Source organism: Boleophthalmus pectinirostris, unplaced genomic scaffold (genome assembly GCF_026225935.1).
Source record: "Boleophthalmus pectinirostris isolate CB_2022bp ecotype Guang Dong unplaced genomic scaffold, ASM2622593v1 HiC_scaffold_5, whole genome shotgun sequence".
NCBI lineage: Eukaryota > Metazoa > Chordata > Actinopteri > Gobiiformes > Gobiidae > Boleophthalmus > Boleophthalmus pectinirostris.
The window spans coordinates 2,362,397-2,378,076 of record NW_026571404.1 but is presented as its reverse complement, the minus strand read 5'-3'; the positions used below and the strand labels follow the sequence as shown (position 1 = coordinate 2,378,076).

The window sequence follows — 15,680 nt, the reverse complement described above, 5'->3', positions numbered from 1 at the left end:
AGTCCGGTCCCAATTTGAGTCTCAGTCTACTCTAGTCTCAGTCCTGATCTTATCCTGAACCAGGACTAAAAGCAGGACTAAACCAGAAGTAAACCAGGTCTAAACCAGAACTGAGCCAGGACTAAACCTGTCTCAGTCCTGGTCTGGCTCCGATCTGGTCCTGGTCTGAGTCCTGGTCTCAGTCCTGATCACCCAACAGTCTACGCGGGAGACCAGGACCAGACCTGGACCAGGCCGGGACTGAGACCAGGACTGAGACCGGTTTAGTCCTGGTTTAGTCCTTGTTTAGTCTTGGTTCAGTCCTGGTTTAGTCCTTGTTTAGTCCTGGTTTAGTCCTTGTTTAGTCCTGGTTGAGTCCTGTTTTAGACCTGGTTTAATCCTGTTTAGTCCTGGTTTAGTCCTGTTCTGGTCTGGTCCAGGTCTCAGTCCTAAACCAGGTCTAAGCCAGAACTGAGCCAGGACTAAACCGGTCTCAGTCCTGGTCTCAATCCTGGTCTCAGTCCCGGCCTGGTCCTGGTCTGGTCCTGGTCTCCTGTGAAGACTGTTGGGTGATCAGGACTGAGACCAGGACTCAGACCAGGACCAGACCAGGACTGAGACCGGTTTAGTCCTGGCTCAGTCCTGGTTTAGTCCTGGTTCAGTTCTAGTTTAGACCTGGTTTTAGTCCTGGGATTTGTTAGAAAACCTGAGCTTGAATTTCATTTGAAAATCATTGAATGAATGAACGTTTATATAGAGAACATAAATACATAGAAATAAAACAAAAAGTCAATATTTCTTTTCTATAATAATAAACGAAAATAAATGTCACACAGATTTTACTTGGGCCCAAAAAAGGAGTGAAAGGATTATTATTATTAATTAAACACTTATTTAAAATCATTACAAAGCACCACAACAAAATATCTGTGTTTCAAGTCCCACTGTGTTTATTATTTATTGAAAGGACGTTTATTATTATTATTATTATTATTATTATTATTATTATTATTTTATTGTTTTAATCTAGTTTGGCGGGCTGGAATAAAAGGGCCAGGACCAGGACTGAGACCGGTTTAGTCCTGGCTCAGTTCTGGTTTAGACTTGGTTTACTTCTGGTTTAGTCCTGTTTTAGTCCTGGTTCAGGATAAGATCAGGACTGAGACTAGGACCCGAAAAAGGAGTGGGAGGAATTAAACACTTATTTAAAATCATTACAACAAAATATCTGTGTTTCAAGTCCCACGGTGTTTATTATTTACTGAAAGGACTTTTATTATTTATTTATTTATTATTATTATTATTATTATTATTTTATTATTATTATTATTATTATATTATTATTATTCAAGTTCGACAGGCTCAAATAAAAAGACTAAAGGGCTGTAGTTTGCCCACCCCTGGCATAACACTGATCTATCTCCATGGAGAATGTTACAAAATGTGGTTTTAACTTGACGTTTCCATGGCACCAGGGCGGTGACGCTCCAGCTCTAGAAAGTTCCATGGTGTAGCTTTAGAAATGCTTCTTTAAAAACAATATAGACGTTACTGCTCGTGTATTTATTTATAACATGACACATATTGGAAGCGCGTGGGCCGCTCAGCTCTGACCGTCTGCGTCACGTTCACGGACATCACGGTGAAGTCAAATATAGTGGCGCCATCTAGTGGACAAATGCACTAACGCAGTTTAAACTCCTGCACATCCAGCTGCAGGCACAGTGTGGTTTTTACTCAACAACACAAAGGGTCAAAAATGAAAAATGTAGTTGATCTAGAAAAGATCAGACACACACAAAGACAGAGTTTAATCCTGTATGAAAGAAAAAGAGTCGAGACAAAACAAGACTGAACTGTAGAAGAGCAGAAAATACATCATAAACTTATGTAGTGAGGTCCAGTCAAGTGGTAACGGAGGGAAACAGGGTCAGATTTTTGACATTCAAATGTCTCTTATTCAGAAACTAGAGGAACTATTGAAATAAGTAAAGTATCAGAATGTAGGAAAGAGTTACACTCCAACAGGGTCAAGTTAAACCTGTGAGATTCTTTCAAGTTCAAGACAAAAAATTTAAAAACTCATGTCGGTAACGGAGGGAATGAAATATGCAGCACTTTTTTGGTCAATAAATCCAAACAGTGATAACTCTTGGTTCTCACTTACATATCCTTAACAAACTGGTTTGAATATTTGCTTCATATAGTTTTCTACCATATGGTACAAGATTAGGTTGAAAAACCTCTGACTTTTTGACTCATGAGATTTTTTATTAAGAAAGTTCATGGTAACGGAGGGAAAAGTAACAGAGGGAAAATTGTACAAACAAGTAGAAGGTGCAGGATTTTATATAATTTGTCACTTTTTTCTTCTGAATATTTTAATATTACTTCAAAATGAAAGGAAACTATTTCTATAAAATATGTCAGTCCTTCCAAGCAAATTTGTATCATTTTAAATACTTCCATGTTTCATTCATGGTCTGTTTAAAACGGATGGAACTTTAGAACCAAAAATGGAACAGAAAAAAGGTCAACAGTTTCATAAACTAGAGTACATATGTATCTGTTCAATACATTTTTATATCAGATGAATTCACTTGAATTTTTGGCCTTGTTGTTTACTTCTGTTTGACTGGGCCCAGTGATAAATAATTCTGATAATAGGAGTAATAATAACAATAATTTCCCTTAAACACACTTCAAAAGTTTCATTTATTACATCATTCACACATTGTACATCTGTCAAAATAAGATGTTATAATAAACAACTCAACTTGTTTGCACATTTATTTAACACAAAACACATTTTTAAGAACATATATTCTGCATTCTTGTAGCTTTAATTCTTTTTTTTTTTTTAAACCTGGTCACTTTGGGATCAGCATGTCACGTTTTAACTTAAAATAATAATTATAAACTACACCTTTTCCAGTTTCCAGTGAGGCGTTTAGGATTGTGAATAAAAACACTTTAGCTGTGAACACAATTTAACCCCAGAGTGACTCCTGTGACGGCTCATGGACTGAAAAACAGCTCCGCAGAAGTCTGGAGTTTTGCAACAAAACTTGGCACGAAGGAAACTGAGCATTTTTGAGGCTCAATGAATTAGACTTTGGATCAACAGATTATTGAAATAAGAGTGAATGAACATGTTTTTGAGGAGGGGACAACAGTATAAAAGGTTCAAAGCTCAATTTTGCATCATATATGTTCTTTAACTTGTACAGTAAGTGCAACACGTCTCCATCCTGTCGTCCTCACTCAGACCTTTGTGCAAAAGTCCCTCAAAGGTCCACTTGGGTCTGTCTGTTAGGACTCCCCGGGCTTCTCTGGCTCCGAGGGGCTCTGCAGGGTCGGGTCTTTGTTGGTTCCCTGGTAAACCACTTTGTTGCGGAGGCCTTGTTGGATCATGCGCTCCTGGACTCGGAACTTGGCGTTGTTTAATCGACAGTAAAACCTGAGAAGAGAGAGAAAGGGGAGAGGTGAGAGCAGATGACGTCAAATGAATTCTATTAAATTTAGAGGAAAGTTTCCAAAAACATGCAAGACTTTAGATTGTATTAATGGTTGTTACTGACAGGTTAGAATCTACGACAAACGCTCTATAGTTATAAACGAGCCATTTTCTACAGATATATTCATTAAGACTGTAAATAAACACGCTGCATTTCCTCTGGGAGTGAGCGTTGACCCACCAGGACCCAAGAGTGGTGACAAAGAATCCAGCAAAGCCCACGTCATACGACCTCCTGACCCGACCTGCGGACAGAGAAACACCGGTCAGAACCAGAAACACAGAAACCAGAACCACACCACACAACACGCCCACAGTATTATATTAACAGTATTATAGTCAGTGTTGGGGAGTAACAGATTACATGTACCAGAGTTATGTAATCAGAGTACAAATGATGAGTAACTGTATTCAGTTACAGTTACTGTTTCAGTGGGTGGTAATTGGATTACAGTTACTTTGTTGAAATAAATGGATTACACACAGAGGGATTTTAACTGTTTTCACATTTTGGGCTAAATCCCTTTTTTTTTTTTTTTTTTCAGTAATTCCACTCATTGCCGGACAATAAACCAGGTCTAAACCAAGACTAAAAAAACAGGTCTAAACCAGGACTAAACCAGGACTAAACCAGGTCTAAACCAGGTCTAAACCAGGTCTAAACCAGGTCTAAATCCTGCTGTGTGGACGTGTCTCCTCGTCTTCTATCAATAATATTTTTAATTTGGTTGAGTAAAATCTGGGCTTTTTAATTTTCTTTTATCAGACAAAACTTCTTATGTTCAGATGTCCGAGTCTTTGCTTCTCTACAACAAATCAAGTAATCCAAAGTATTCAGATTACATTACTCACTTTAAGTAATTTAATGGATTCTGTTACAAACTACATTTTGGTGTATGTAATCTGTAATCTGTAGGGGATTACATTTTAAAAGTAAACTTCCCAACACTGATTATAGTACACTGCTCACTGCTCACACTAGTACACACACAGTAGCAGTATTGCAGTAGTAATAGTAGAGTCTTACTGGTGGCTAAGAAGTGGAGCAGCCCTGCAGCCAGAGCTCCGCCCGTTCCGTACAGCAGAGACTCTCGAGCACACGGAACGTTCTGGATGTCCAGGATCCCCAGCACCCGGAATCCCTGACGAGGAGAAACTGTTATTAGATTTATTAGATTAGACCAGCCTGGAGTCCCCCTTGCTACATCTACTCCATCAACGGACTCTTCACTCTCCTTCTCCTCCCCACCTTCACCATGGCACTGCCAACCATCTAGAAAGCCTCATCAGATCGGGAATCAAGATGGTTCCTCTCACACCTAACATAGCACGGTCAAGGGTTATGTCCCCATACAAAACTGTGTCAGCTCTCCCCTCACCCAAATCCCCCTACTCCACCTCCTCGTCCTTACCAGGCCCCCGTATTCCACCTCCTCGGCCACCTCCTCGGCCCTCACCTGTCCCTCACCCAAACTCTCCCCTGTCGCCCTCCCCCGCCTTTCCCCAGAGCTGTTATCACCAAGAGCTAGGACGCACAGGGCCTCTGCTGTCCCAGGCATGATAAAGGTAATATCAGGCTGGGGCCCTGCGATGGAGCTATAGCTCCAGTTACAACACGTAGACGGATTAAAAGAAGGACAGTTAGACTGTCTAATCAGAGAAATTTAGTTCACGTTCCCTGTAAGAAGATAACACAGTCCTACTGAAACTAATCAGAAACTTGCTGGTGCTCAATGTCAGATCTTTATGTAACAAATCATTTCTAATTCATGATTTTATTTCTTCTTTTAATCTTGACTTTATGTTTTTAACTGAAACATTGCTTGACAAAAACACAGGTCATGCAGTGCTAGTGGAATCAACCCCTCCCAACTTCAAATTTGAATCTGAAACACGAGCAAATAAAAAGGGTGGAGGAGTTGTGTGCATTTTTTAGAGATCATTTGGTTACACACAGGTTGTCATTTTGGGTGTTTTCATCATTTGAGTATGTTTCCTTCAAAATGGAGCTAAAACAATCACCGTCCATACTCTACATAGTCATATACAAACCTCCTCAGCACTGTCAAAGTTTTTTGATGATTTTACTGAGATGCTTTCAGTTGTTTGCACAGACTTGATGGTTTAGTCATTACAGGTGATTTTAATGTACATGTGGATAATGTGTGTGACAAAAATGCCAAAGAGCTTAGTGTTGTCCTTGAAACTTTTGGTCTGACTCAGCATGTCAGTGAGCCCACTCACAACAGAGGGCACACTCTGACCTGCTCATTACAAAGGGTGTAAATATTTCAAATGTCAGTGTGGTTGATGTTGCTCTGTCTGATCATTTCTGTGTCTTTTTGACCTGTCTGTTTTCCCAAACCACCGGCTGCTCCTACAGTTGTTCGAAGGAGACACATAAATGATAACACAGGTGCACTGTTCATGGAAATGATACATTTTGAAATTGCCTCATGTTCTAATGTTGATGATGTGTTGAACTCTGTGACTTTGAGTGTTTTGAATGTTCTGGATGCCATCGCTCGATAAAGGTTAAAATGGTTAAAAGAGGCAAAAAGCTCCGTGGAGGAATGATGACTCAGTCAGAGCACAGAAAAGGGAGTGCCGGAAGGCTGAGCGGAAATGGCGCAAGTCAAACTCCAGGTTCATTATGAGATTTACAGAGGAACAATGCATATGTACAACTACACTTTGAGTAAAACAAGAGAGAAGTATTTTTCGGACATTATTGGTAATTGCAGTAACAACTCTCGTGTCCTGTTGCAACAGTGAACAGATTAACAAACCCTCCAGCTCCACTGCCACTAGAACTAATTTCCACATCTAAATGTAATGAGTTTGCAGTTTTCTTTAATGACAAAGTTCAGGGCATCAAAAATGCCATCAATTCCACAACACAAATAACAAGCATGCAGCCACAGAGACACTTAGAGCTGAATCACTTTGCACCTGTAACTGACAAAACTGTTTTAGAGATCGTTACCAGTCTGAGTTCATCTACTTGCTGCCTGGACATGTTACCCACTAGATTTCTAAAGTCCATCCTCAACAGTTTACTTTCACCACTCACTCACATAGTTAACATGTCACTTCAATCTGGAACATTCCCAAATGCGTTGAAAACTGCGGTCATTAAGCCTCTCCTAAAGAAGAGCAGTCTTGATGCCACAGTACTGAACAATTTCCGACCCATCTCAAATCTGCCGTTTTTTGGCAAAGTCCTTGAAAAAGCTGTTTACCAACAGCTTACGAACTTTCTCCAAATGAACAACTCCTTTGATGTTTTCCAGTCAGGTTTTAGAGCCACCACAGCACTGAGACTGCTCTTATCAAGGTGACAAATGACATCCGCCTGAACACTGATGCAGGCAAAGTCTCAGTCTTGATCCTGTTAGATCTGAGTGCTGCTTTTGACACTGTCGATCATGGGATCCTCTTACAGAGACTAGAGGACTGGGTGGGCATCTCTGGTACTGTTACTAAACTGGTTCAAGTCCTATCTAGAAGACAGGAAGTATTTGTTGAAATTGGAAACTGTGTCTCAGATGACATGCCCTGACCTGTGGGGGGTGCCTCAGGGGTCAATCCTGGGCCCCCTGTTGTTCAATCTCTACATCTGCCATTAGGCCAGTTAATAAGCAGCAATAACGTGTCGTACCACAATTATGCAGATGACACTCAGATCTACGTCTCTCTGGCAGCAGGAGACTATGGACCAGTGGAGTCACTTGGTCACTGCATCCAACAGATCAGTGTGTGGATGCAAAACAACTTTCTCCAGCTAAACTCTGACAAGACTGAAGTCATAGTGTTTGGTCCACAGAAACAAAGGGACAGTGTCAGCAGTCACCTCCAGTCTCTCGCTCTAAAACCTTCAAATCAGGCAAGAAATCTAGGGGTAATAATGGACTCAGACTTGAACTTTAACAGTCACATAAAATCAATAACATCTGCAGCCTTTTACCATCTAAAAAACATAGCAAAAATCAAAGGTTTACTGTCTAAATCAGACTTGGAGAAACTATATCCATGCATTTGTCTCCAGTAGGTTAGACTACTGTAATGGTCTGCTCACTGGTCTCTCCAAACGAGCTGTGAGACAACTGCAGAACATCCAGAACATCCAGAATGCTGCAGCTCGGGTCCTGACTCGAACTAGGAAGTACGAGCACATAAGTCCTGTGCTCAGGTCTCTGCACTGGCTTCCTGTGCCTCAGAGAATAGACTTTAAAGCAGCTCTACTTGTGTACAAGTCTCTCCATGGCCGAGCACCAAAGTACATCTGTGACATGTTAGTGTCATATGAACCATCTCGCACTCTGAGGACCTCAGGGACCAACTCCTGCTGGTGCCCAGAGTCAGAACTAAACAAGGGGAGTCAGCGTTTCAGGTTCATGCAGCTAAAACCTGGAACAGTCTTCCTGAACATGTGAGACAGACTCTTCTGTGACGCTGTTTAAATCCAGACTCAAAACATTTCTGTTTAACTGTGCATATAACTGAAAGGTTTTCATTCCACACTCTTCTCTCTTTTTTAATTTTAATCTTCATGTTTTGATTAGTTTTATTATGATTTTAATGTATTTCTTATTCTGTAAAGCACTTTGAATTACTTTGTGTACGAATTGTGCTATACAAATAAACTTGCCTTGCCTTGCCTTGCCTAGATTATTTTACACATGTTTTATTACGCTTAATTATTTCACTATAATTTTGACATCTTCTTTTATTTATTTTTCAACACACATTTCAACTCCACCACTTTTAGACACATGTTTAACCAATTTAAAGAAGAGATATTACACTTTTATGAGCTAATAACTGCACACATCACATATTTAAATCACCACGTTACCTTATTGTTTTATAAATTCTATATGTGATGAAAAGAATATAATAACATTTATATTTATAGGTTTCACTTTTGTTTTTGGGAACACAATCAGCTTGTATCCCACTAAAAATACAAAATATATTTCCAGTGGCTAAGGGGTCATTCCATGCCATTTCATCAAATTTCCAGAAAATCTCATGCATCATGTTTTTTTTTTTTTTTTGAAAAAATTACCAAATAGTCCCTTACGATCATGTACCAATCCTATGAAGTTTTTGTCATTTTCGATCAATACTTTTCAAGTTACAGCTCATTTAGTGAGGGGAGAATGTGTCAATTTACGGGCCCAAAATGCACGTCATTTTTCATAAAATACATGTGTTTGGTACCGTCTGAAAGGTCTTTTTCTGGTCTTTCAGGAAAAAAATGTTCCACATTATTTTTATCACTACCCCCATGCCATAAATGACATGTGAAAATCGGACCATGTTGGGTTTTCTTGTTTTTAACAGGGCCCTCACACATAAACTTTCAAATTTTCAACATTTGGTGATTTTTTTTAACAGTCCTAGTACAAATCTTGATTCTCAAAAGAATGCAAGGGTCTCCTACACCTACAAGTAGGTTTAAAAAGAGCCTAAAAATGGTACGGCCACGGAAATGAACATGTTTTGTTTTTTCATTTTTAAGTTCATATAAAATGACAATGAGTTGAGAAACCAAACCTTTGATAGATGTTATTTGAGCACAGAGCAGAGGAGCACAAACCTACAACATTTCAGCCTCTGTGTGTGAGATACTTACGGAGATTTCGACCTGTGAAAAGGGCCGAAAAAAAATTATGCGCATTTTGGGCCCGTAAATGGACACATTCTCCCCTCACTAAATGAACTGTAACTTGAAAAGTAATGATCGAAAATGACTAAAACTTCACAGGATTGGTACATGATCATAAGGGACCAGCTGGTCATTTTTTCTAAATCTTTTGAGATCAAAGTGCGTGGGCCATTTGGTGAAATGTTGTGGAATGACCCTAAGTGGTTCAAAGGTACAACATACTAAGACAACTACTGCAAATAAAACTACAAATGGACCATTTAGACACTAGTAAATAACAGAAGATGACATGTTGTTGCACAGTTATATTATATTTAACTGTGCTCATAAACATCACATCTGTGTCTGTGCGATGATCTGATTCTGTCTCTAAATTTCTGAATGAACAGGGCGGTAAAAGGTTTGTTAAGATCTCATTATGATAAACTAAACATTACAGATTTACTGATGTTACGTGATAAATCGACATGTTGAATATAAAAATGTCCGGGTCATAATAAACCTCAATGACCTCTGGAGGCTTTGAGCCCGTTTTAAGTCCGTTTCTCGGCTGTAGTTCGCGGGTTTACCTTCTTGTCGGTGTCCTCGCTTCCTCCGGACATGGCACTGGTAGATTTATTCGTTAATAAACGTGTAGATCTTTTAGTTTGTCTTGTTTTCGATCTTACATCATCAAACCTTATAACACAACTCACACTGCCCTCTGCGCATGCGCACTAGCATTGTTTTGTCCTGGAGCGAAAACACCCCGGACGGAACATAAAAACGAGTACAACGGTTCCGCCCCAGAGCGCCGCATTACAGAACATAAGACTGAACTGTAGAAATAATAAATATTATAATATAATATCTCTATATACAGTCTATGTTATTGACTCTTTTTCATCTTTTCGAATACATTTTCCATTTTGGATGAAATCTTATGTATTGTTGACTTACTAGTAGATAGAGGGATTCTGTTTTAGTCATTTCATTTTTATTTCAACATTTCCTCACTACAGGTATTAGTCCACTCAAGAAGTAATGATTAGAAAGACGTGTATTATTTATGTGTTTATGTTTATATGTAAATTTATGTATTTATTTATTTATTTATTTTGAATGTATAAAATAAATGTATCAAATCAAAACAATGAAGAGAATAATTTAATCCCGGTGGTCTCTTCATATATGGTACTTAAAAAAAACAATATTAATATTGTTAATTCAAAATACTTAAATATTTATATACAAGTAAATAAATACATATATGAGGAGTTTGGAAGTATTCACTTATTTAGTTTCCATTAATAACTTACTTTCTGTTTATGTCGTTTATATTTGAGTGTAATTTCAAATGTTAAAACTCAACAATGTCGAAGGATTTGTGAGAGCTAGAAATAAGTGTGATCACTCCTTTCACTGTCTGAAAGTCTAAAATTTTAAAGTTTAAAATTTTTTTAAAGTTTAAAACTTTTTAACACATATACACCACCCGCCTCACCTGCAAAGCAAACACAGTGTATTCAGCCTCCTGTCCTCCTGACGAGGTACAGGAGCCTCCGTCTAGGGAGAAACTTGGACTTTTTCATGTATTATTATTTATTTATACACTTGGGAGTGAGAAACACAATTTTGATTGTTCATATGTTTCGTATGATGAACTGACAATAAACTTTTTTCAATCTATGTGTAAGAAGAACATCTGATGAGTTCATTAAAAAGTTAAGCCTGTATAAAACACTGTTAACCAGCAGTAGCTCTGTTTCAGCTCCTCGTCTGATGCTGCAGTGAGGGAGGAGCAGTGTCAGCGCGCTCTGTGAGGATCTGTGAGGATCTGTGTGAGGATCAGACTGGATTACTGCAGCAGCATCAGCTCATCTCCTTTTCCTCTCGTCATCATTTTGTCCGTAAATAAATTCCTATTCCTAATATGGACCTGGCTCCAAATTCACTCCTATAACAGACGGCCTCGATGAGCTTCATTTGACTGGAGCAAACACTGTGGGTGACATCACACTCCTTTAGTCCACTTCTTTCTACAGTCTGTGATTTGATCAGGTGTAGCTGTAATAGGAATTTACTGATCCAGTGCTGTTGTCAGATATTGGCACCGTTACTAAAAACTGAGCTTGACTGGATATCGAATTCCAAATATCGGTTCAGCTGGAATCTGGTTGGACAAATAGAATGATTATCAGAATACGTCACTTGGCTCTACTGCGCATGTCTCCTGCAGAAAGAGCCGCTGTTCTGTCTGGTTTCATGTCGGCGTCTCGTCTCATTCTCGGCGTCTCGTGTCGGTGTCTCGTGTCGGCGTCTCCTGTCAGCGTCTCATCTTAGTGTCTCATGTCATCGTCTCATGTCATCCTCTCGTCTCAGCGTCTCGTTTTGTGTCAGTGTCTCATGTCAGCGTCTTATCTCAGTGTCTCGTCTCGTGTCATCGTCTCGTGTCATCGTCTCATCTCAGCGTCTCGTCTCAGTGTCTCATCTCAGCGTCTCGTCTCGTGTCATCGTCTCGTCTCATCGTCTCATCTCAGTGTCTCATCTCGTGTCAGCGTCTCGTGTCATCGTCTTATCTCAGTGTCTCGTCTCGTGTCATCGTCTCGTGTCATCGTCTCGTGTCATCGTCTCGTGTCATCGTCTCGTGTCAGCGTCTCATCTCAGCGTCTCGTCTCAGCGTCTCGTGTCAGTGTCTCGTCTCATGTCAGTGTCTTGTGTCAGTGTCTCGTGTCATCGTCTCGTCTTGTGTCAGCGTTTTGTAGGATTTCAGCAAATTTCAGGCTCTCCCGGGGGTCTAGGCCAGTTGTTTCGATCAGGTATGAATGTATGTCCGGCTACTGAAGTTTGAGCCATTTCTTCTCGTCATGTACGTACTTCCACAGTGTAGATAAACCAATAATCTGTCTATACATCGATGTAATGAGACGAACAGTCAGCCCAGAAAGTGTTTAAATTTTTATTTATACAAAGATACTATATAGTTTCTTGTGAGATATCAGCTGCATAGCACATCATTTATATTATTGTTTGAAAGAAATAAATGCAGTTTTCAGTCTCTGCACTGGTGTCAGTTCAGATCTAGTATTGACAGACACTTAAAGCCATAGTATCAAAATCAGGACTGAAAAAGATAGACGAGTACATTACTAATCTCTAATCAAATCATGATCACCTCACAGTCTGAACCACAAAATCTGAAATCCGATCTCCTCCGTGTATATTCCTGAGTTTTCCTGTTTGGTTCCTCTCTCCGGGTCTCGCTGACCTGTCGCTGTGTCCTGATGTGGATAAAGAGTGATTTCCTGTTCGGACAGTAAAGACTCACGTGAGCGCCGTCGCCGTGGAGACGCTCAGATCTGCTCTTTAAAAACTCCACCACCGTGACTCCAACGCCACCACCACCTCCTCTACCACCATCACCGCGCTTCACACAGGTACGTACCACTTTTTAACACTCTTTTCTGTGTGTTATTCTGTAGATTTGTCTTATTTTTGTGAATGTATTTGAATGTATTTGATTTATATTCGAAAGAACCACCTGTAAACTGTTTGGTTTGAATGTTGGACTAGTAAAATCTCTGTCCCCAGTCCATCGTTTGGGTTATTTACTTAGGTCAAAAGTATCTAAAATCAGATCCTAATCGAAACTAAAACTACTAACCCTCATTTGAGCATGTGTCAGATTTTTCTTGAAAGTCTTTAGAACGATCTTGAGCACATAGATGGACCACTGACAGATTACACACGTATAAGGAAAGAAAGTACTTCCATTTAATGTTGAAAATGACATTCTGTTGTCTAAAGAAAGAGTGTTTTGTGATGATCCTTTTGGTATTGGAATGGAATATCGAGATTATTCCTTTTTAAATGTTTGTACCAGTTTGCCTCAGAGCTGTTTGTTTTTGCAGGACCATGGCAGTGCTCTCGGGCTCTTCTCTCAGCTCCCTCCTGCTCATCACCGGGCTCTCCGCCTGGTCTGTGCCTCCTGCAGGTCAGACGCTTGTTTTATACACATTTAAAAAACACAAAACAGTTTAAAAAGGAAAACAAATGTAGGGGGATGGACAGTGAATTTTTTACTAAATTAGAGCTGTGTACTGTGTGATTCATGCATGTTTCCTTGTCCTGCATTTAACATGTGAAAGATGTCAAACTCCTGTTCCACTTGTGTTTGTGTGTGTGTGTGTTGTGTGTGTGTGTGTGTGTTTGTGTGTGTTTGTGTGTGTTGTGTGTGTGTGTGTGTGTGTGTGTGTGTGTGTGTGTGTGTGTGTGTGTGTGTGTGTGTGTGTGTGTGTGTGTGTGTGTGTGTGTGTGCAGAGGGCTTCCACCTGCCGCGCTGTGAGCTGTTGAACCAGACGGTGTCTCTGGAGAAGGAGGGCTGTCCTCGCTGTCACACTGTGGAGACCACCATCTGCAGCGGCCACTGCCCCACCAAGGTGCCCCCTGAGTCCTGTGCCTGTGCCCCTGAGTCCTGTGCCCCCTGAGTCCTGTGCCCCTGAGTCCTGTGCCCCCTGTGCCCTGTGCCCCCTGAGTCCTTGCCTGTGCCCCCTGTGCCTGTGCCCCTGAGTCCTGTGCTCCCTGAGTCCTGTGCCCCCCTGTGTCCTGTGCCCCCTGTACTCCTCTGCACTGCTCTGTAGTGCCTCTGCCACAGCCTCTTTAACCTAGTGTTTAACCCACATCAGGTTTACTCCTCAATAACATATTGATACACCATGAATCAGTGCTAGTGCAGCCTCTGCAGCTCAGTGAGTGAATCCATATACTGTCCGTAAACTGTGGCCCCATTCACACTAATATGTATGTGAGTGGTTTTGGTTGTGTGTACAGTGTTCGTTCACACTAATCCGATGGAAAACGGCTCCAGAGTCTGAACGACCTGGTGCCTCCAGCTCCACGAGTTCATGTTGGTCCAGATGTGACGGGGACTGTGTGACGCCTGAAAACTCTGATACTCTGATGTAGGAGCTCGAGTCTCGTCCTTATTGTTCCACGTCACTGTGACTCGCTCCTTCTGATTCTCTGGGTTCGTGACATCGTCATGTGACGCTGTTGTGGAAAACAGTTTAAACAAACCAGAGACAAACGGGAAACCGCGTGGCTTGAATTACTTACTAGTAGAAAATACTGTTTTCATGCTTGCTATTTTCGTCTGCTCAAAGTCAGCTGCTGCAGCTTCAGACACGCTGCTCCACGTCCTTGTTTTTACCGCCCACGTGACGTCGTGATGATGTGACGTGATGCCAGCCGAGTCATGTGACGAGCATTTCAGGTGGTTTCACATTTTTGTGAGGATCATGTCTGGATGCAAATTGTTTCAGATACGGTGATTTGTTTCAGTGTAAACGTGACCTGAGACTGAGACAAACTCTGACGTGTCTCTGTCTGCAGGTTGAGGCTCTGTGGACACAGGCTCAGATGTGACTGTAGTACTTTATTTAAAGGCTGTGTATAGTTCCTTAAAAGTCCTCACAGGGTTCCCACTCTTTTTCACTGACAACATTTCAAAACTTTTCCATGACTTTTTCATGACCTAAAGCAGGGGTGTCCAAACTTTTTTCACCAAGGGCCACATATCTAAACACAGATGACACAGACGGCCGATCGAGGACCGTAGACTGACGCTCAATGCAGTGAATAATTGAAATATTTGCATGTTTAACACATTAGAGTGGCTGTCAGACTTTATTCATGCTAAGATCCTTAAAACCACACACTAAATATTCATTATTAGCTTTATCAAGGTAAATTTTCAAAAAACTTGCAATAAAAAATAATTTTTAGTTGATGCAATGTAATTTGGGCCAATTCACCTGGAAGCCTGAGGGCCAAGAAAAATTTGTCCAAGGGGCGCATTTGGCCCCCGGGCCATAGTTTGGACATGCCTTGACCTAAAGTGAATTTTCCATGACTTTACAGCACCTACATGTGTAGAGTTGATAAGACTTTTAGGACTAAATATGAAATGTTTAACTCTTTCCACTCACCTTATGGTTTGGGATTATAGTTTTTGAACATTCAAAATCCTGTCCGTGCATTTATTGTCGTCTCTTTAAAAAAAAAAAAAAAAAGGGTTAGGAAATAATTATAATAGCCTATTGATAACTTAACACAGATACTAAAATTCCATGACTTTTCCAGGATTTCCATGACCGTGTGAACCCTGTCATCAGGTTTAGAGGAAAAGCACAACACACTTCGAAAGTAGAATGTGATTATAGATGTGTTCATTGAATCAAAAAGCAGAATTCACATAGTTTTAGTTTCATATTTGAGCGTGTGACTGTGTCTCTGCAGGACCCTGTGTTCAAAATCCCGTTGGGTCACGTGTACCAGGACGTGTGCACGTACAGGGACTACTTCTACCGTGAGCTGGAGCTGCCAGACTGCCCCCTGGGAGTGGACCCCGTGGTGCGCTACCCGGTGGCCCTGAGCTGTCACTGCGGCCGCTGCTCCATGGACACGTCCGACTGCACCTTCGAAAGTCTCCAGCCCAACTTCTGCACCAACGACATCGCCTTCTACTACTGA

General features: G+C 40.8%; 2 protein-coding genes across 2 annotated transcripts; one reads left to right on the top strand and one right to left on the bottom strand.

Annotated features, from left to right (window-relative positions):
• Positions 1 to 2,675: 2,675 nt before the first annotated feature.
• On the bottom strand, positions 2,676 to 9,892 carry LOC110166988 (cytochrome c oxidase assembly protein COX20, mitochondrial). The gene is made up of 4 exons (XM_020932288.2): positions 9,740 to 9,892; positions 4,524 to 4,638; positions 3,678 to 3,741; positions 2,676 to 3,439 (listed from the first exon to the last, which is right to left on the bottom strand). The coding sequence occupies exons 1-4, from the start codon at positions 9,770 to 9,772 to the stop codon at positions 3,292 to 3,294; spliced, it is 360 nt and encodes a 119-aa protein (XP_020787947.1). The 5' UTR covers positions 9,773 to 9,892; the 3' UTR covers positions 2,676 to 3,291.
• Positions 9,893 to 12,542: 2,650 nt separating this feature from the next.
• lhb (luteinizing hormone subunit beta) lies at positions 12,543 to 15,680 on the top strand. Its single transcript, XM_020932285.2, has 4 exons — positions 12,543 to 12,586; positions 13,061 to 13,143; positions 13,470 to 13,588; positions 15,447 to 15,680. Exons 2-4 carry the CDS (start codon positions 13,065 to 13,067, stop codon positions 15,678 to 15,680), a joined length of 432 nt encoding a protein of 143 aa, XP_020787944.1. The 5' UTR covers positions 12,543 to 12,586; positions 13,061 to 13,064.